This window comes from Centrocercus urophasianus, unplaced genomic scaffold, assembly GCF_019232065.1.
Source record: "Centrocercus urophasianus isolate 14NV4802_14NV808 unplaced genomic scaffold, USGS_Curo_1.0 seq_23, whole genome shotgun sequence".
Taxonomy (NCBI): Eukaryota; Metazoa; Chordata; class Aves; order Galliformes; family Phasianidae; genus Centrocercus; species Centrocercus urophasianus.
In genome coordinates, this window is record NW_024884789.1 from 6,921,702 (window position 1) to 6,940,962 (window position 19,261).

The 19,261-nt window shown below is 46.0% G+C and overlaps 2 protein-coding genes across 5 annotated transcripts in view; one reads left to right on the forward strand and one right to left on the reverse strand.

The window, feature by feature from the left end:
* ABHD2 (abhydrolase domain containing 2, acylglycerol lipase) overlaps positions 1-14,569 on the forward strand; it is a 39,671-nt gene extending 25,102 nt beyond the window's left edge. For all 3 annotated transcript variants that reach the window (XM_042824430.1, XM_042824432.1, XM_042824433.1), the window contains 5 exons: positions 3,163-3,255; positions 4,975-5,085; positions 6,356-6,425; positions 7,272-7,356; positions 8,340-14,569. In XM_042824430.1, coding sequence (XP_042680364.1) covers positions 3,163-3,255; positions 4,975-5,085; positions 6,356-6,425; positions 7,272-7,356; positions 8,340-8,536 — 556 coding nt within the window. In that variant the 3' untranslated portion in view covers positions 8,537-14,569. The remainder of the gene's footprint in view (positions 1-3,162; positions 3,256-4,974; positions 5,086-6,355; positions 6,426-7,271; positions 7,357-8,339) is intronic.
* Positions 14,570-16,351: 1,782 nt separating this feature from the next.
* RLBP1 (retinaldehyde binding protein 1) lies at positions 16,352-19,248 on the reverse strand. 2 transcript variants are annotated; one of them, XM_042824154.1, is made up of 7 exons: positions 19,237-19,248; positions 18,938-19,066; positions 18,565-18,766; positions 18,051-18,229; positions 17,253-17,411; positions 16,774-16,884; positions 16,352-16,510 (listed from the first exon to the last, which is right to left on the reverse strand). In XM_042824154.1, the coding sequence occupies exons 1-7, from the start codon at positions 19,246-19,248 to the stop codon at positions 16,352-16,354; spliced, it is 951 nt and encodes a 316-aa protein (XP_042680088.1). The 2 variants fall into 2 exon arrangements, with proteins under 2 accessions (XP_042680088.1, XP_042680087.1); XM_042824153.1 differs by lacking the exon at positions 19,237-19,248 and having other exon boundaries at positions 18,938-19,090.
* Positions 19,249-19,261: the final 13 nt, after the last annotated feature.

The following is a 19,261-nucleotide window of genomic DNA, read 5'->3' on the forward strand; positions in this document are numbered from 1 at the left end:
TATGAACGCAGAGCGCAGGAGCCAAAGGAGCAGCCACAACTTTGTTGATTTGGCAGCACAAACAAAATAGACTTTGTCAACAGTGCAAACAAGCTTTCTGTACCTCACCAGGTACAAATACTGGCAGCTTCCATTCTACACGTGTGAGTTGCCTAACTTTGTCACGGCAGAAATGCTGCAGTGTGGTAAGAGGAGGCATTCTTCATCCAGTCCTGGCTGGGCAGCATGACAAACTTCTGAGCTGATGCCAGGATTAAAGCAATAGTTTACGCTTTCTCATCACTCTGGAAAGTATCACTTGGTTCATAATAGCTCTTCTGGCTTCACTGTGGAGTTCCGTAAGGTCTGCTCGTAAGACTGTCTCTTATCTGCAGAGACTGAAAAAACACGAAGCTCAAACTGTCTGTTCATGCTCCTTCCTTTTTGTGTGTCCACAAAATAGTGCAGTAGGATGCTGAGGGCATGGAGAGGCGCTTGCAATTGTACTACTGGCCTGAAATTTGGAAGGTGGAGAGGCTAAGGCTTTTAGATGGCCTGCCTACCTATTAACCTGTCGTTCCCTGCTTGGAAGCCGAGGCTGTAGCCTTCACGAGAGCTGTAAGGGCTCCATCTAGCGCTAACACGTGTATTCGCTGATGGAGGGCAAGCGTACAGCGCTGCTGCTTGGAAACTGGTAGCTCACCTGATGTGAAGTAACTTTCCGTGTATGCACAGCTAATGAAAATTAAAACAGTGCAACTGGCTGAACTAATGCTTCCACTTTTTTCTATCTGCACATACAAACAGCTACTGATGTGTTGCTGACTGTACAGTGACTTAACTGCATCACTGAGCCATGAGAATATTTGAAAAGCAAAGGAAGCTATTGATACCCCCAGGCTATTTGTGTCCAAGTCCTTTGGACAGATAAAGATGAAACTATGACAGCACTGTGAGGGACTTGCTGTGGAATCTGGCCTCCCAGAATGGTGAATGTAGCAAGAATCCTCTTGAATGCATTCTTTTGGAGGCAGCTCCTGGAACTGTTTTTGCAGCCATCAAACAGGGCTTGCAAGGATCACATCTGGCCTTGGCCTGTTTGATTTATCTTCTGCAGTTATGCAACATTGTATTTCTGGTCTCTGGTCTCCAAAATGCTGTGAGTAATGCTGTTCTCTAAGCTGGTTTCTTAGTACTATGTCACAATGTGCTTGTGGAACAGCAGCGTAGGGGCAGCCTCGTTAACACTACTGCACTTGGATATCCATATGGAAAAATAACAGCTGCTTGCCTGAGTTTAATGCAAGTCCTCTGTGGGTTCTTGCGGATTATTGAGCTCTTGACTCCACCTGCTGGGTAAACATCTACTAGCAAATCTCCAGTCACAAAACATCTGCTGTGTGTTACAGTGCGCCCAGCAGGAAGGCTGTTTAGGTCTCCTGTCTGCCTACCTAATACCTAGTGCTGCTTTTAAATGGTAATTAGAGAGAGCTAGGGGAAAGCAAGGTCAGTAAATATCCACAAAGAAAAAAACAGGATAATGTGGGCCTTCTTTCCTTCCTGTAGAAGGAGGAGATACAAAGCATCTCCAGGTAGAATGGGTAAGCCTTGGCCTTCCTGGTCATATTCTGATAGGTGAAAATAACTGGTCTCTTTCCTCTGGGCTATGTGAAGGTGGATTACTCTGGTAGATTACCAGTTAGCTTATAGGGTGGTTGTTTTTTTTTTCTTAGCTTGTACAGCCTTTGTCCCCAAACATCGTTAGGAAGTAAAAGGAGAAAAATTGGGAAGAAGTGATGATGAATAAGATGAAGCAGATATCCGAAATACAAAAGCCTTTCCAGGGCATTAAGCAAGTGTCCCATAGACAGGTCTGATAAAGTAGCAACAACAAAATGCTCTACCAGCAGAAAATGGGTCTCTTGGTTTAATGAATTGACACAAAATTTGGGGAATTTGTTCCCTGGGGCCAAGCAGGGACATGTCTTCTTATTCCTTAATCTCTGCCTGCACAGACTTGATTCTACTACTTGATCTTGTGGAATGCACTTTCACCATAGCTGTGGGCTGTGGGGAGAGTCCCCGCCTTTCAGACCTGTGCAGTCCTCCAAATGTTGGGAACTGCATTTTTATCAGTGCTCGCAGCATATTAACAGCCATACTGTCTGCCACAGTAACTGGGGGAAAGTAGTTTGAACTCTAGTTGTCTTGAAATGGCTTTGAAGGTTTGTTGGGAAAATCTTTTCCTGTCCTTATTCCTGTGGCTGGACATAAACATGGTGGGTAAAGGCTGGCTGTAGCCTGAAGGTCTGTGCTGCAGCGTGGCTTACTGCAGGCTGACATGGCTTGCTTATGCTCTGCTGGGGAACTTGTGGGTTGGGAATTCATGACAAATCTACCACAATTTCTCATGGTATGTTAATGTTTAAATGGGAGTATTTCAGTAGCTGAAACTGCTTGCTCCCAGCATTCTTAGGTTGCTCAGTAGATGATAGTGTGTTTCCTCAGTAACAGCAACCCCTTTTAAGAGTAAAGCTATAACCTGCCCATGACCCTGCATAGCAAAGGAGTGCCCTGTATCTGGCAGAGCTCGCTGAAGTCTGGACAACTTTAGTTCTGTTTTAACAACAGATAAGCTGTGAAGTGCTGTTCTGCTTTGAGTGTAGGTAGACCTCAGCTGTGCTTCTTGCAGCTGCAACTGGTATTTATTCCTACAGTTATTGCCAATGAAGCTGAAATGGTGACGGTGTATGTGAATACTGGAAACATCTGCACAAATGATTTTCTCTGCAAAGCTGTTACACAGAATAAACATTTTTTTTTTCCAGCAGAAGATTGGAGTTTTTTCCTTGTTAGTTCCATTAGGTAAATTGCACTCAACTTATGATAAGGGATACAGAATCCTTCTGTCAGTGTTGCAGATCTTGACTGATGGCTCTTAAATGCTCTCTGATCAGAGCAGCTAATTGCATTGTGCAAAATGAGACTGCAGATCCGTTTTCTGATACCATCAAACTTCATCAAAGTGAAAGTCATTTCCTGGGAAAGGTTAAGCTGTGGCAGGTAAAGCCCAGAGATGTGTTTGCATAGCCTGTAGGCTGCCATCTTATGTTACTGTGTATTACTCTGATCATTAAAGATCTCCATAAACAGCTTTGATTGTTATGCACTGTTTATTTCTAGGGCACAGGAAACCTTCATGCAATGGGATCAATGTAGAAGATTTTATAACTTCCTCATGGCAGATAACATGAAGAAGATCATCCTTTCTCACAGGTAGTGTAATACATCACTTACACTGATGGTGCTGATTGGATCAGTTGCTATATTGGATTTGTTTTCTCAGCCCTTTAAATTCAGACTCCTGAAAGATTACAGGTTCCTTGCTCAGTGGCGTGTAAATAAAGCAAGGAAAAGAAGGGGAACCTGTGTCAGTCTCATTTACTATAAAATATAGAAACCCTGATGATCCTGACAGAAGAAAGCAAGCTTTGTTGTGGGATCCTAGGGGATTTCTTTGTTTTCCTTCTGAGGAGACTTGCTTAATGAATAAACAAGATGAGCACAGGAAGACGTAATTGAACTTCAAAGTGGAGTATTCAGCATCTGTTTCACTTCTAGCCAAAGAATCCCCTATTCAAGGAGCCTCTTGTTCTTTCTGCCACCTGCCAGAGGTAGGATTAATCTGCAAGATCTGCTGCATGGGGCTGCTGCTTATTTGATAAGCAAACAGTCGCTCTGTAGATCTGGCTTCTAGCTGTTCTTCAGCAGAGAGCATGTAGCCAGCAGAATACTTAGTGTTGCTCTTCCTGGAGTGCAGATGTAGTTGTAGTATCCCTGTGCTACTGCTGTGATCTGTGGCTCTCACATATGAAAGGACTGTGTTTGTTAAACAGGTGACATGCTCATTGTTTGTGTTGCCTCTATGAAAAATTGAGTGCTTCTAAGGCAATGGATGTGTAAGTACCTCATCTGTTACATTTGGAGATCCCTGAGTTGAAGGAAAAAGAGGAGAATAGTTAAGAGTCATTCCAGTTAGGGGTTTGTGTCACTTATAAACTTTTGGTTCATTGCTTACACTCCTATGCAGTATGAAATACTTGCAGAAGGAGTTGGGTCAACTGACGTGCAGGATGATCCATGTAATTCACTCCAGACTGACAAATATTTATACAACTTGATCGAGTTTAACATGTCATGGTATATAATAAACACCCATTAAATGTGCATAGATTCATAAGCCAGATGAAGGCACAGCTGGCTTGGAGGAGAATCAGTTAAGTAATCTTTTTTCCACAACTGTTTGTGCTCTAACGCAGCTCTCCCAAGGCAAACCTAGTCTCCCTCCTGCTCTGCCCTGCAGCTGCCTCTAAAAGGGGAAGAAAGAAAGAAAAAAACCAACAAAAACCTTTCCAACTTGTGGCCTTTGTTCTGTTTGTTAAGGGAGCGGTTTGTGCTGGTGAAGAAACACATCCTCTCCTGAGGGCAATAACTAATTATGACAAGTGTCCATAGTAAATAGCTTTCTGCTAAGGTAATGCCCCCAAGTAATTTCTGTTGGATGAGCTAACCTGATGTCTGTGCTGGGGGAGACTTCAGGACCATATGGTGAAGGAGGTGCTGTGCCCAGGACTGCTGTGCTCTTGTGTGAGTCGCCTGTGGGTTTGGGCTGAAACCAGAGGACCCTACCTGTAAAAACACATGAAGCCTCTGTTCTGAATATCCTTAGTGCTGCCTGTTGTGGGAACATTCTTCACAGAGGCTCCTTAGTGCAGTTTTTCAGTATAAAAGGAGAGCATTTTTCTCTGAAGTGGCTGTTAGTTTATTATGCCTCATTATGATGGGAGGTGGATGGGTAAGCTGTGCTTACTCTCAAGAAAGCCTCATGCGTATGTAGCTCACTTCTATTCTTGTCAGATTGATCCTTGAGCAGGTCATGGCTTTGCTGCCATTGTTGTGGTGTTCGAATGATTTTTCTTGCTATTTTTCTTTCAGGCAAGTTCTTTTTGGAGATAACGTGAAGAAGCCACAAAGCCTGTCAGATGCTGATCTGAGCAAACTCTATACAGCAACATCCCTTATGCAGATTGATGACAATGTTATGAGGTATGAAAGGGGACTCTGTTTCTCCTGTTTCGAGTGTTGCTCTTGCACACCTCCTGGTATGCCTGTAGGAATCTGCTGAGATGCAGTGCTGACACCCTCAGAAATCCTTCTTTGCCATTGCACTGAATAAAACATACCACAAGAACGCCCCACGATCTTTAGTCTTGACAGTCAGGGCTTCTGTATAGTCATCCAGGAGGCACTTTTTTATAAGTAATGTCTGAACCTGCAGCCTAGAATACACTAGGAAGAAGCCTGTCTTGTCAAGAGGTCAAGAAAAAGATAGTGCAGAATGCAGAAAGCATCTCAGAACTGCTCACAAGTGTTCTTAGTCCAGCTTGCATTTTGAAACAAACCCTCCTGCAGAATACTGTCACCATCTCCATAAACATTAGGGTTGGCTGAGATAACATGAACTTTTAATTTGTCATGCTAACAGCTAAATTAAGCTCTCTGCTTTAATAATCTGTAGTATGTTGCTGTTTGTATCCTTGAAAACAATGCAGCACTTTGTTCAGTGTCTGAATTCATGCCATGACATGTTCTGTATCAAGCACTGACACCTTTACAAAATGCTGAAGCTGTACACTGTCAGCTATACAGCTTTAAGGGCTTTTGGAGGACTAGGAGCATTGTTGTCTGTTGTATTTCTGAAAGTGATTTCTAGGGGAAATCTTCCTACTCGTCCCTCATCCCTGAGACCTGTGTAGTTTCTGCCTACAGCTGCATCATTGTCTCTTACTCTCCAAGAGAAAAAAAAAAAGGGCACTTGAATAGAGATTCACTGAATCATGGGTTTAGGATGAAGAGCTAAGGATGCAGCAAAGAACTGCATCTACAGTGAATTCTGTGAATCTTGTTGGCAGACCCTTTCGGGTCCAGTAAGTTTGAGGTTTATAAGCTGTAATGGTTTTACATTTGAAAAGGCTTTCCGGTGAAGAAGAAGGCCATTAAGTAATTCATACATGTGGAAAAAAACAAGTTAAGTTTAAAAACAAAATGCCTCCTAGGCTGCTGTATTTCAACTTGTGTGATTACCTTGCTATGTATTAAAAAAAAAAAAAGCATCCTGCTAGCAGTGTTTGAGTAAACACAGAAAGCATAAAAGTAGGTGCTGCCAAAGGTGATTTTTGCAGAAGCAGTGAGTAGAAAAAAGGCACTGTCCATAAAAATCCAGGCATCATTCCTGTCTCTGCACCCATGTCCTTACTTGCAAATGGGAGTCACGTGTTCTAGAAGCAGATGATGGCAATGACACTGTCCTTTTCAGGAAATTTCATGGCTACAGTTCCCTGAAGGAGTACTATGAAGAAGAAAGCTGCCTGCATTACTTGCACAGGGTAAGCTCTTGCAATTGAAGCTACTTTTGTGCCTTCCTTTTTCTACCATAGATGAAAGTGTTTGCTGGTTTCTGTTGCTGATACCTGGACACAGCTGTCTTAGCAGTGATTTTTAGAAGTAATCAGATACAGGATTCTGGAGTAAGATTTCAGTTCTTACCTCTAATGCTGGTGCTAAATGCTCTAAGCTCTTAAGTGCATATAACTCTAGGTAGTAGCATCCAAGTGATGAAGATAAAGCCACGCAATCAGCTGAACCCCTCTGTGTGTAGGTGCATAAGGTGGGAAACAGGTGGTGGCATACAGCGTGCAGCTTTAAGGAAAAAGGTACTAGATACCCTGGAAGAGGCATAGGACACTCTCTGGAAGGGAGATGCTTAGCAAGTACTGCAGAAATGAAACTGGGATATTAATTCCTTAGTCTGCTGAAGCAGTGGATGGAAACACTCCAAGGGAGTTTCCTGGACTTTAACCAAGGTGTCCATAACAAAGCTGGCATTAGATGCCTGGTGTGCAAAACAGTGCAGAGCAGAAAGGGTGTGACTACTTGAATTCTGAGAATGGGAAAAATCTGTGACTCAGTCTGCATCTGCTCTGTTACACTCCTTTCTCTTTTTTCATACAATTGAATTTGGAAAAAAATATTCAAGGGCTGCTGAGTACTCCACAAGTAAAAAGCCACCACTCTTTACTTTTAACTTTGCTTTCCTGGTGGTTTTTCAGCTACAGGATAACTCTGAAATAAGATATATGAATTGAGCCAAGATAAGATGCCTTAACAATTAATAGAAATTCAAATACCACCCCCTTACTGTTTTTTCTCTTCTGCTGTGTTTCTGGATATAGATCTACGTTCCTCTTCTGCTTGTTAATGCTGCTGATGACCCTCTTGTGCATGAGAGCCTTCTGTCAATTCCAAGAGCTCTTTCAGGTATGTTGAAGCAGTCTGCTCTGGGAGAGCATATTTGTGTACCTGCATCTCCCTTACCTCTTCATGATCCATGATTACAAAGCAGCTCCACTTGCCTTCTTACGCTTGTAATCCTGTGGGAGGTGTACTAAGCCTCTTTAAAACACCAGTTGCTAGAACTAATGAGGCCAACCACGAGCAGGAAGAACTTCAGTCCTTCTTTCTGGCATCTTCTGCTGTTTCAGCTTATGTTGATTGCCAGCAGTTTATATTCAGGTTACATTCCTGGAGTGGAAAAAAACGCTTCCTCGTGTCTTCATTACTCACTGAGATTTAGTACAAGGGGGGTTGCTGCTGATGAAGGGAGCGCGTTCATAGTCGTGTTGTTTGATAATCCACTAAGATGTCTCCTTGGAAAAGAAGTTTTGTCAGCAGTCCTCAGCCAAGAAAAAGGCAAGTAACCTTTTGAAGCTCAAGAGAAGGAGCTGGTTGCTGGGTTTTTTTGCACAGGCAGTGGGTGCACGGGGAGGAAAACAGGATTCTTCCTTTCTTTTTAAAAGCTACGGCGGGTGAATTAATCTTCAGCTGCTTCCAGATGGATCCAAGCACAGGGATTTTCTCACTGTACATGGACCAAGGTGGCTAATATGCCAGAGCTTTAGAGTAGCTTGACATGATGCTGATGGTCCTAGCTCCAGTGTATGAATGAAAGATGGAAGGATGTGACCTGTATTGCCATAATGGCCTAGCCAGCAGCATTTCTTGGGCAGCTGGAATTGGTTCCTGTGAACTGTCTTGTTCTGTGGAATTGTAAGCTTACGTGCTTTTGACTTCAGATTAGCCATGGCCTTGGTCATTGTTTCTGCTTCATAATATTGCTCCTGTTGCTTCAGATCCTATACCAAGAATTGAGTTCATTATCACAGCTCAAAATGGTTTAGTTCTCAGCTCAAAAATGCTAACATTCAGGACCTATGTGCTTTTTTGTTTGTTTGTTTTTACAGAGAAAAGAGAAAATGTCATGCATGTGTTGCCCCTTCATGGAGGCCATCTGGGCTTTTTCGAGGGGTCTGTGCTATTCCCAGAGCCTCTTACCTGGATGGATAAGCTTGTGGTGCAGTATGCCAATGCCATCTGCCAGTGGGAGAAGACAAAGTCTCACTGCTCAGACACAGAGCAGGCGGTATCTGGCCAGGAGTAATTGACCCAAAGACTCTGGATCACTTCAGTATATCTCCCCCTTTGGGAACTCTTTGTTCCCACACCTGCTGCTTCAGGTTTCCATTCCTTTTGATATCCTATGGCTGGGGTTTGATCACAAAGTTTCCTTATGAATTGGAGTTAAAACAGTGGTTAATATCTGGTCAGAGAATCTTCGCTTATGTTGTCACTTGGGTTTGTAATTTACTGCTCTGCTTGAAGAATTGGATTGCTTACTGTGACTTGTTACAGGGTTATTGAGTTGAAGACAGCTTGCTTTGATGCAACAGAAGTTTCAGATGTCAAAATCACTTCACCAGCTGATCAAGAACTTGATCTGCAGCATTTAGTTAGATGTAGATGGCAGGGTACCTACGATTCTTCTGTCCCAGTGCTAGAAAAACCCTCTACCAAGCCGCAGGCCAGTCAGTGGTCCAGACTGTGTGCCACTAAATTGTGGCTTGAAAAAAAACAGGTGCTTGACTGCAAGTAGAGCACCAGCCTTGCACCATCTCAAGGGAATGCTTTACTTCCTAAGAGTGCAGATACGCAAGTCTGTCAGGTGAGAAACACTTAACTTGTCCATGCTTCAGATATCTGTGGGTTGGGGCATCTTTATACCGGGATTCCAGGAAGAGGAAAGCTGCAGACTGGTAATGCCAGTTAATGTTTCAGTGTAAACTTATATTCACACCAAGACCAGACCAATCACCTTGTCACATTTGCTTCTTTTTAAATGTAGTCATATTTTTAGTAATGGATTTCTTGTTTGATACAGGACTTTTTAAAGCTGGCTCTGGCTTCCTAATGGAAGATTCTGGTTAAGAATCTACAGGACCTTTTTGTGAGCTCAGTGTCTTTTAAGAATATTTTGTAGTAGGTACTCTGTTAGGGATTGAACTGTGGGGGAAGAACGTATCTATTTAGATTTACTCCCCTTGTATCAGGGTAGATCATACCAAAATTCTTGCCCTTAACATTCAAAGCATTTAATGGTTTTCAGACACATGACTTGCCTTACAGTTGATGGGAAGCTGATGGGTCTAGCCCTGTCTAAATAAAATGATATCTCTGTCTAACTACTTCCATATCTATGTTAATGCTGCAGGATTTTACTGGCTCTTCACTTGAATTCCTTTCACACACACAGATATTCTCTTCTAGTTTGCACATGCAAAGTGAAGTGTGATAGCTGCTTGCAGGAAAGATGCATGCTCACTTGTGCTTATCCCTCAGGTGGCTTTATGGTCTGTGCCAGGACCAATACTGAGGACTCTCATTTATCCCCTGGTAGGAAAGTTGCCCTGTGACAAGCTGGAGACTGAAAATTTGTGGTGGAGATCTTTTTTTTTTTACTGTTTGTTTTGTCAATATTCTTGTCTCGTTAATCCATGCTCGGGACTTCTTTATCACAGTGGCAGTGAAACTCTTTTCCTGTCATGCTTCCTGCATCAGTTAGCACTTTATTGCTTTAGCCTTGGTTTGTGTTTCAGGCACTTTAGTGTATAGTTTGAGTGAAACAAGCTGCAAGACTTCAGTGTGGTGATATGGGGGAACAAGCCTTCTGGACTGCCTTGTCCCTGAACTTCATTCAGTAGGTTGCAGAGGTAGGTTTTTATTTTAATAAAGCAATAACTAACTATTGTAGCAAAGGTGCATTATCATATCAGGAAATTCCTTTCAGTTTGCCTTAGGCCAGACACCTTGGCCTGCTGCAATGAACTGTGGCTATCTCCTTGTTACTAAATCCAGGTTTCTTTTTTTTCTTCCTTAAAGGAAAGATGCAGCCAAGTGAAGCTACTGCAGTACTTGGTCATGCTTGTGGGTGTTCCTTCAGAGCTATTTTAGGGCATGAGTTAGAAAGGGTATTCTTAGCTGATGGATATCTTGTGTGTGTTGTTATCCTCGTATTCATACTGCATCTGTGTATATCAGTAAAATCTGTCACACAGGAAATGCAGATTTTTGCTCAAGTGACTGTTTGTTCCTGTCATTCTCACGGGATGTGACGTAAATATGTTCTCACTTCAGCTGAAGTAGGGTATAAATAACATTTGTAGACATCAAATAGATACAGCATCAGTTTAGGTGTGTAGGGTATTTTTTTTCTGTCCAGTGGGTTACAACTTCAGAAATGTTTCAGCTTTCATAACATACTACATCTGTAGCTTACACAGGTCACAGCAGTCTGCCCTGAGGAGGCAAAGCTGCTCTTCCCATGGCAAGAGGTACCATCTCTGAAATGCTTCACGTCCTGCCTCAGTCCAGCTTTACTGTGCTGGGAGATGAATATCAACTCCAGGCAGCTTTGGCTGAAATTCTGCCTTCCTTCCCAGGACCCCAAACTTGAAGGAACAGTTCAGGTGTTGACTGATCCAGAACATGAAAGGTACCAGTGAGAGAGAATTGTTTGCTTGCTTCTGTGTTGAGGTAACAGAGTGCTTTTCCACCAAGTCATGCCAGTTCATCTGAAAGCAGAGCTTTGTTATGGAAAGGTTTTCCTGAAGAGCTTTTCCACCTTCCTTTTTGTAATGGAGATCATCCTTGACAAACCAGGTTTTGAAACAGGGTTTTCTTGTTTCCGAGATGGAAGAAATTACTTCCTCAAATGCACCTTTATTTTGATCCGGCTGCTATTGCAGATGGCCAGTCAATCATAAACCTTTTTAAGCACATATTTCCAAAAATGAGGTAAACATCTGGGCAGTTCTTAATGCAGCAGGAGCTGTAGCTCTGTGGAGTCGAGATTTTGCTTTAGGACTTTTTTCAGGAAATGCTCTTGCTTTCTGCCCTGCAATCCATCCCTTCGTATTTCAGAAGTGCTGTGAAATTTTTGGAACTTTCAACTAGAGAAGTGATATAGGTCTGTCCTGCTCAGTTGATGTTTTTTGCACTTTCCACCTGCATCCACAGCTGCTCACACCACTTGTGGTTGGACAACTAATGTAGCTTGTTTGAGAAGGAAGAACTTGGGCGTAGTTGCAGAGGTTCCTGAAACTCACTAACTTGATGTAGGTGGAAACAGTAAAAATCTGTTCTTCCCATCCCATCCAATTTGATGCTGCCTTTTCAAAGCAATATTCATTTTGTCAAACTTTCAGCAGTAATTTGGAGATCTCAAGGAAGCAGTAGAAGAAGAGAAAGGTAAACTGCAGTGCATGTTATCTAAAGACGTTCAAAAAAAGAAATCCAGTGCTAAGCTTTCCTACTGGCAGTGTTATCTGGTGCCAGTAGAACAGATAGGATGGGATTTTGTCCAATCCTAACCTGAATTGCTTTTCTCTCCTGAAACAAGGCAATAATGTTTTTGTGATGTCAGCAAATGGTCTTCACTTGCCCAGTGAACCCTAAATGCAATATGAATTTTTCATCTTTGAGATTAAATTCTTTTTCATCTCATGTCAAAACAAATGAGATTGTCAAAGCATGTACTTCTGGATCATTGCAGTGCAGTTGAAGCCTCCAGCATGGTGAATCTGTCCTGAGCTCTGTTTAGTTCCAAAGTGAGAGTACAAAACACATCAGCAGTTTTCTCTCTTCCCATCTTTGTAAGAAGCACTTGAATAAGGACTCTCTCAATCAGATAGCAAGTTGCAGAGCTGTTGTTTTGTTGGTGGTTAGGCTGGTCCAACCACCATCTTAGTGTGTGGAGAGATCTGAAGCTTCTTGGTGAGCAGCTGGGACCTGCTCATACTGAATACAAGGAACTTGCAGCTTCTGTTACACGAGATCTGCCAGCATATCTAATGATCCTTTTGTTGGAACCTAAATGGAAGATGTTTTCAGGTAGGTCAGCAGTGCTGTGGCTGTACTGTAAAGACACGCTTGAACCTCCCTGCAGCCATTTCCTGGTCGTTCTTCTGCAGGCCTTTGTTCATGAAGATACAGGTTACAAAGACAGGGCATTAAGCAAGGGCATTAACAACTGTTATCTCCAGTACTGAATTTAGCCAAGCTGCTTGTGTGTCATTTGTCCTGGATCTGTCACAAGTTCCTAGACTGCAGCCCTTGGACACATGGTGCCTTGCCCTTTTTCTTTTCCCTTGACATCAGCGTATCTGGAGACTTCAGCAACAGCTGTCAGAGCTCTGGGGCTTTGCTTTCTAGTAAGGATTTCTCAGACAGAGGCAGTGAGACACCTCTGGTGATGCACACTGTACCAGTGTGTGCTGACCTAAAGGACTTTTGTGGGCAGCCTACAGCTCGCTGCAGTCTATTCTAGTGCTTAAAATAGCAATGTATATAAGCAGTGGATCATCTTTCAGCTCTGCTCCTCAAATTTGCCTCTGGCCATAGAGATTAAGTCATAGAAGGAGGGTTAGCTTAATAAGTGACTTTCTACCATACAGCTCCAAAATTCTAGTGTCTATCAACTCTTCAGCAGCATAGCTGAAGATGGCTACAGCTCGAAAGAGCAGAGCAGTAACTTCAGGAATTAATTGCCAAACAGTTCAGTCACCTGGATTGCTTCCAAGTCGTTTTTTCTTAAGTGATATAATATCTGTCTGGAGCTCATTGAAATTCTTCACAGCCCTTTCCAAGGAGATCAGAAAAGGCCCCAGTCTTGTGCTGCATGTGTAAGGCATGTGTTGTGAAGGGTGTCTTGTCAAGCCCTGCTCCATGTCCTTATTCTGGCAGGCCTGCTGGTTGGGCAGGTCCCAGAGCCACAGTGACTCAAGCAGTGTTTCCTTTGGGACTTCTAATCCCAGGCAAAAAGCAAACAGCTTGTCTTGGTGTGAGGGCTTCCTGAGCTTTATCCAAGCTTAGAATGGTTCAGAGCAACACAGACCCAAGGAAGGGCTGCCTTGCATCTGTGCCCCTTTCGTTACTGGGAGCGTCTCTTACAGTGGCCTGGACTTCTCTCTGCTCTTGGGGAAGCTCAGACACAACTGCTGTCGATGAGTCCAAGCAGTTGCCAGCTTTCCACACTGCAGCAAAAGGGTTTCTGGGGTTATCCTGAACGATTCCATTTTGAACACCTTGTTTTGAACACTTGACTTTGCTGGTTAATCAACGGACAAAAACACTGTAATCCAGGGCAGCATTTATCAGGTTGCATCTGTTGGTGTCTAACAACCTTTTCCATGCCTGTCTGATAACACTCTCTAAAAGCTCTGGCCCTGTGTGCCCTGTGGGTAAAGACCATGAGTCTCCTCACCCTATGGCTTTGCTTAACCCAGGTGACTTTAATGCCGTTGAGGAGCAGTCCCACTAGGTGGCTCTACACAAAGCCTTTCTGCTGCTGTCTGAATGACGAGCTTGCATCGTCTGTCACCAGACATGCAAGAGCTTTGATTAGATGCAGAATTTCTATCTAGGATCTCCATTACACCTCCGCTGAGATGCTGACCTTCTGATGGCAAGTCTTTTGAAACAAAAAAATGCAACAATACAACTTGTATTTGATAAAACCAAACCTGACTGCTCAGCCCAAGTCAGCAGCTTTCCAAAGGAGCGTGTTTTCTGACAGCTCATCCTATTTCCCAATGACAGATTGCTAGAAATTCTTGAAAAAATTCATTGCAAGAGGAGCCCTTTCTCTGAAATGCCAAACAGGAGGGTGCATGGAGCCCTCAGAACGGCAGGCCTGAGCTCTTCTCGTGTTGCCCATGCAGCCATGTTAGAACAGACTGAGTGACTTCTGATGTTCTCGGTGAGCAGTGCAGTTTACTGTGAAAATGTTCTCAATTTGGCAAAATCATACTTTGGAACAATCTCTAAATGCTGCCCTGAAAAAGCTTGTATACCGAGATACCCTCCTGCTGCCATGTTCTGAGTCAGATTCTCTGAAGCTGACAGCTGCAGGGGAGATGATTTGCAACTAGCAATGCAATTTTTCTATATCTGCTGATGTTTACCTTTAAAATTATATATATAAATATATATAAAACAGTCTTTGATTTTTTTTCGTTAATTCTTGTTCTTCTGTGTGATGTAAAATGGAAGTCGTTGCAAAACAAAATGTAATTTTGTTATCTTTGATTCAGTGGGATTTCTTTATTTAAAAATAAAGGACTTATTGAAGCCAGTGCTACGTGGAGTGGCTGTGTACAGTGTTTTTGGTGGTGGGAAAGTCTCAACAGATAAAGCAGCCATTTCTTCCTCTGGGAAAAGATTTCCTCTGCAAAAGATTGTCTGGCATGGGAATATATTGAGCCAAGATGATCATCTTGCTCTTCTCCCTGCCTCCAGGGGGGAATCGCTGCCCTCGGGGGAAGCCAAAGTGTGCAGTGGGAAGGTGGGAGTAGTGCCCAGGAGCGCTGTGTTACAGCACAGGGCAGGTGTGCCAGCCCTCACTACCCCTGCTGGATCCACCTGGAGCCTTCCTCTGCTTCTGTGTCCTAGGAAGCAGAACAAGGACTGCAGCATGAAGAGCAGTGCTGCTATGGCACTTCTTGGTTGCTTGTCTTGCAAAGGAGGTGCGATTGCTTTGCCTCTCAAGCAAGCTCTTGTGTTTGCGCTGGCTGGATGGTTGTCACACTTTGTTTCCCTGGGACTGCTGGCCTGTGGAGAGCTCAGCACAGCCAGAGGTGCCTTTCAATCCTTTTCTGAGACCTTGCAGCACAAACCTGGCGCAGCCCCTGGGCTGGGAACTGCTGTGTGTCCCGTAATGCTCAGTGAATCAAGTGGGGCTGGTGAAAATGGATTTAACCCCAGTTGGCTGCCCAGACAGGCCCCATCCTCCCAGCAGCTTCAGAGCAGACATCCTGTTTGGGTTGAGCCTGAGCCAGTGCCCTGATGAATGCAGCTCTTGTCAGCACCCTGCAACTCCGCTGGCTGCGGATGGACTCTGGTCCTTGCTCTGCTAATGAAAGGCGTTCGTGTGCAACTGCAGAGCTGGGGGAGGAAAGAAGGGGCATACTGTGCTGACAGGGAAGGCAACCACCAAGTCCTGGGCAGGCAGCAGCCCCTTGCTTTTCTCCAAGCCCTGCTGCTCTCGTGGCTGATGGCCAAGTGAGAAGTCCATCATCTGATCAGCTCCTTCACGAGCCGCTTTTTACTTCACCACCTCAGAGCTTCTGGTTTATAACCCAGAACACTTTGCTTTCCCTGGCAGGGAGATACTTCCACCTCCTCTTTATGCCATTATCTGCCTCCTGCTGACTCAAAGCTACAGGTGCTGCCACTCCTCACTGATGCCTTGTGCCCCTCCTTGGTTACTTTTCATGGAGCTTTTCTGACCTGAACTGCTAAGATCTGAGCTCGCTGCCAGGTGCAGTGCTTGGAGAGGCAGCTTAGTTAAGGCTTTTAGAGGATTTAGGAGGCTACATTCTGCGTGTCTTCCACTGTTCTGTGGTTAGATTTCACCTCCTGCCCTCAGTGGCTGCTGTTCTTCCTCCCTGGCTGCCCTGCATAGCAAGAATTGGGCGCTCAGCTCTGCCTGTGCCACTGCTTGGTCTTGGTAGCACTGTAACAGAACCACTGACCCAGGTCTGAGACACACTGTTGTTAAATTCTTCTTTATTTCTCTGCATACATATTTCAGCCAGCCCCTGGCAGGGGCTTCTGCAGTGGCATCCTCTGGTTGTGTTGCTCCCCAGTGACCAACTGTGGGCGCATAGAGCTGGCTGTGGAGACAGTGTTCTCTGGCTGTATTGCCCCACAGAAGTAAAGGCTAAGGCTGGAGCAGAGCAAGGCACGTGCTCGCTGCATCCCAGCCGCTGCCAGGCAGCCTGCTGCCAGCTTTGGGGACAGGAACAGACACGGAGCAACACACCCAGAGCAGTCACTCATCCATTGCTACAGTATGGAAGCGGTTGGGGTTAGGGGACCACCTCTGATCTTATTTTACAGGGGAAGGGGAGCAGCTCCTGACTTAAAGCGCCGTGTCTTCAGCTTCGATGCGGGGCCCAAAGAGCTGCTCTGCAGTTGCTTTGCCGTCGTACTTGGGCAGGTTGCCACCGAAGTCTGCTGGCAGTATGTCAGCATCGATCTCCTGGTAGAAGGACTCCAGCTCCTCGCCGTGCACAAACACCTGGCACAAAAGGAACCCTCAGCAGAGATGGGTGGCTCTGCCCACAACAAAGAAATGGCCCAGGGACCCTAGAGCTGATCTGATGAGCTGCCTGCCTTTCTCATTGCCTAGCAGCAGGCTCCCCTTCCCATGGGACGTGCCCAGCTCATCCACCAGCTGCTCTCAGCCCAGGCTTGTCCCCATGTCTCCAAAAGCTGTGACATCTCCCCCCAGCCACACTGCTTTACCCGGCTTCTGCCGCTAGGCCCCTTCCCCACGCTCACCCTCTCCAGCAGTTTGCTCTTCAGGAACGGTTTGACCACGTTGTAGGTAGTGGTGAAGTACCAGGGCTGGTGGATGAAGTGGACAGCCTTGAACCGTGCTGGGAAGGAGTCCTAGGATGCCAAACCCAGACATGGCTGGTTACAGACTGTGCTGGCCACAAGAAAACAGGAGAGGAGCACAACTGCAAAAGAACTGCAACTGGCACTGCCTCCGCTCCCCTTCCCCAGCCTCCCATTTTCCCTTCCATCATCCCTTTCTTATTCTGATGAACAGCAGGATCCCAGAGGAGCAGCTGTCCCAGTCCTCAGAGCACCAGGGAAGCTGCAGAGCCTCCCAGATGACTCATTGCTCCCTTTTCACAAGATCACATGGAAAATGGCCTCTCCGTGGTGTTTTCTCATGGTGACAGGGCAGTGGTGACAGTGCAGTGGCAATCCAAAACCCTTGCTAGCCCCAGGCACAGTCTTCTGCACCTCACCTGTAGCATGTCCACCATCTTCTTGAGCTCAGAAGGTTTGATCCCTGATGCCTGCTGCATGGTGAAGCCTTTGAAGTTCTCAATGATGCAGAACCCATTGATCTGGGTCTCTTCATTTTCCAGCAGTTTCTCCAAGATAACGCAGTAGGCACGAAGGATCTGGTTGAGAGGAGAGACAGCAGGGTCTGCTATTAGTGTGACTGCAAGGTCTCACCTCCCTTAAAGTTCAGGAGGTTCCCTGCAGCGATCCTGTGGAACATTGGTCTGGGTCTGCTCAACTTCAGCTGGTTGTCCCAGCCAGCCCCAGAGCTTCAGAGCAGGGGGGCACTGCAGAGGATGCTCAACAACCCTCTCAAGGTATCACGCATCTGGGTCAGTGCTCTGATATAGTGCCAGCAAATTCAGGGCTGAGCAGAAAACAGAGCTGGAAGAACTTGTGATCTCATGCTTGAAGGTCTCTTTGCCAAGAAGCCTTTTTCATGCCATGTGCCAGCTTCCTTCTCTGCCCTGCAGGTCTCTCCTTTTTAAAGCACCCTGATCTAATGGTGTGATGCCTCCCTTCGCTCTGTGTCATCTGGAGATACACGCCCCAACTGTGCCCTGCATCCTGCGCATCAGAAAGAAAGAAGGGGAAATCTTTGAGATGGACCAGATTCCCCTGGAAGGATAAATTCAAAGTTCTGCATAAACCCGGATGGATGGAAGTTATGTGTGCCCATACAAATGTGTGAAAGGGATGCTCTGCTCAGCAGGAAGCCCCAGGAGCAGAACTGTTCAGGGAGCAATGGCTGGGCTGACCTCATCGAAGGTGATCTCCTCATAGTCCCAGTTCTCGATGTTGAAGAGCATCACTACCCGCCCATATTTGTCCCTGCTGGCCAGGATGCCGGGGTAGCCCGCCTCAATGGTGCTGCGCACGGCCTCAGGGGTCAGGTTGTCAAAGAGTTCGGGGTATTGCTGGCGGAAGTTCACATAGCCTGGGGAGAGATAGGAGCCGGGTAGGACAGCAGCTGCTTGCCCATCAGGAAGCCAGGGGAGTGCTGGGGGAGCTCCCTGCCCCTGCTCCCCCCCACTTGGCACCGCGTGGGCACGAAATATGGAAACGTCCTGGGAAAATCTGGGTGAACAAAACAGCTCATCTGGGAGCCAGCACTGATAATTGCAACTCATTATCTGCCTGGCAGAAGCAAACAGGAGTAGAGTGGGTCCCAGCCAATGTCCTCCTTGCTCCCTGTCCCTGCCAGCCCAGCCCAAGGACTGAGGGTGCTGGGAGGTACTGGAAAGAGGCAAGGGGATGCCAAAGGACCCCCACCTTTCAGCAGGTCGTAGGCCCTGTGCACATCAAACTTGCGGGCACGGATGAAGCGGAGGAAGAAGGAATCATCCTTCCCCTGCATCTTCTCAGCCACTGCCTTGCAGACATCCTCACTGCCGGCCCGCTCCTGCACCAGCTCCCGCAGCGCTCTGACTGCTGCCTCTCTCTGCTCCTCCGTCTCATTCAGCTCATCTTTTGCCTGGGGGAGAGTCAGGATGGGGTCCTCAGCACCCACACAATGCCCTGGGACCTGGGCACCCCACAGGGCCACCGGACCCAGCAGCCCAGGGTGCATTTTGGCACCAAAAAGCAGCGTGGTCAGAGCATATCTCCCCCATTGTGCCCCACTCACAGTAGGGCCACGTCTCACCTTCTGCAGGGTGTGAGGGGGGATCTGCTGGCACCTCCCAAAAACAGGGCCGTGGTCCTTGGTGGTGAGGCGCTCCAGTTTGGTGCGCAGTGCCTGCTCCTCTTCTGAGACAATGCGGAAGGTCCCCGTCTGGGGCAAAAGGATGAGGGGCATCAGGCATCCTCTGCTGACAGCTCCCAATCTCCCTGCCCCCCTCCCCCACAAGGCTGGGGACAGCCCCAGTGCCTTGCAGGTTACTCTAGGGAAGGACAGCGTTGCACCCGAGTGGTGCAGTGGGATAGGGATGGGGCAGTACTCACAACAGCAGACATGTCTTCTTTTAGA

Excerpts from the sequence above, each read along its gene's own strand:
- RLBP1 (XM_042824153.1), bottom strand. The coding sequence starts at position 19,090 with ATGCCCCTCATCCTTTTGCCCCAGACGGGGACCTTCCGCATTGTCTCA. Across the intron at positions 18,767-18,937 it reads CCCCTCACACCCTGCAGAAG|GCAAAAGATGAGCTGAATGA; the intron begins GTGAGACGTGGC and ends ACTCTCCCCCAG. Across the intron at positions 18,230-18,564 it reads GGCCTACGACCTGCTGAAAG|GCTATGTGAACTTCCGCCAG; the intron begins GTGGGGGTCCTT and ends ATCTCTCCCCAG.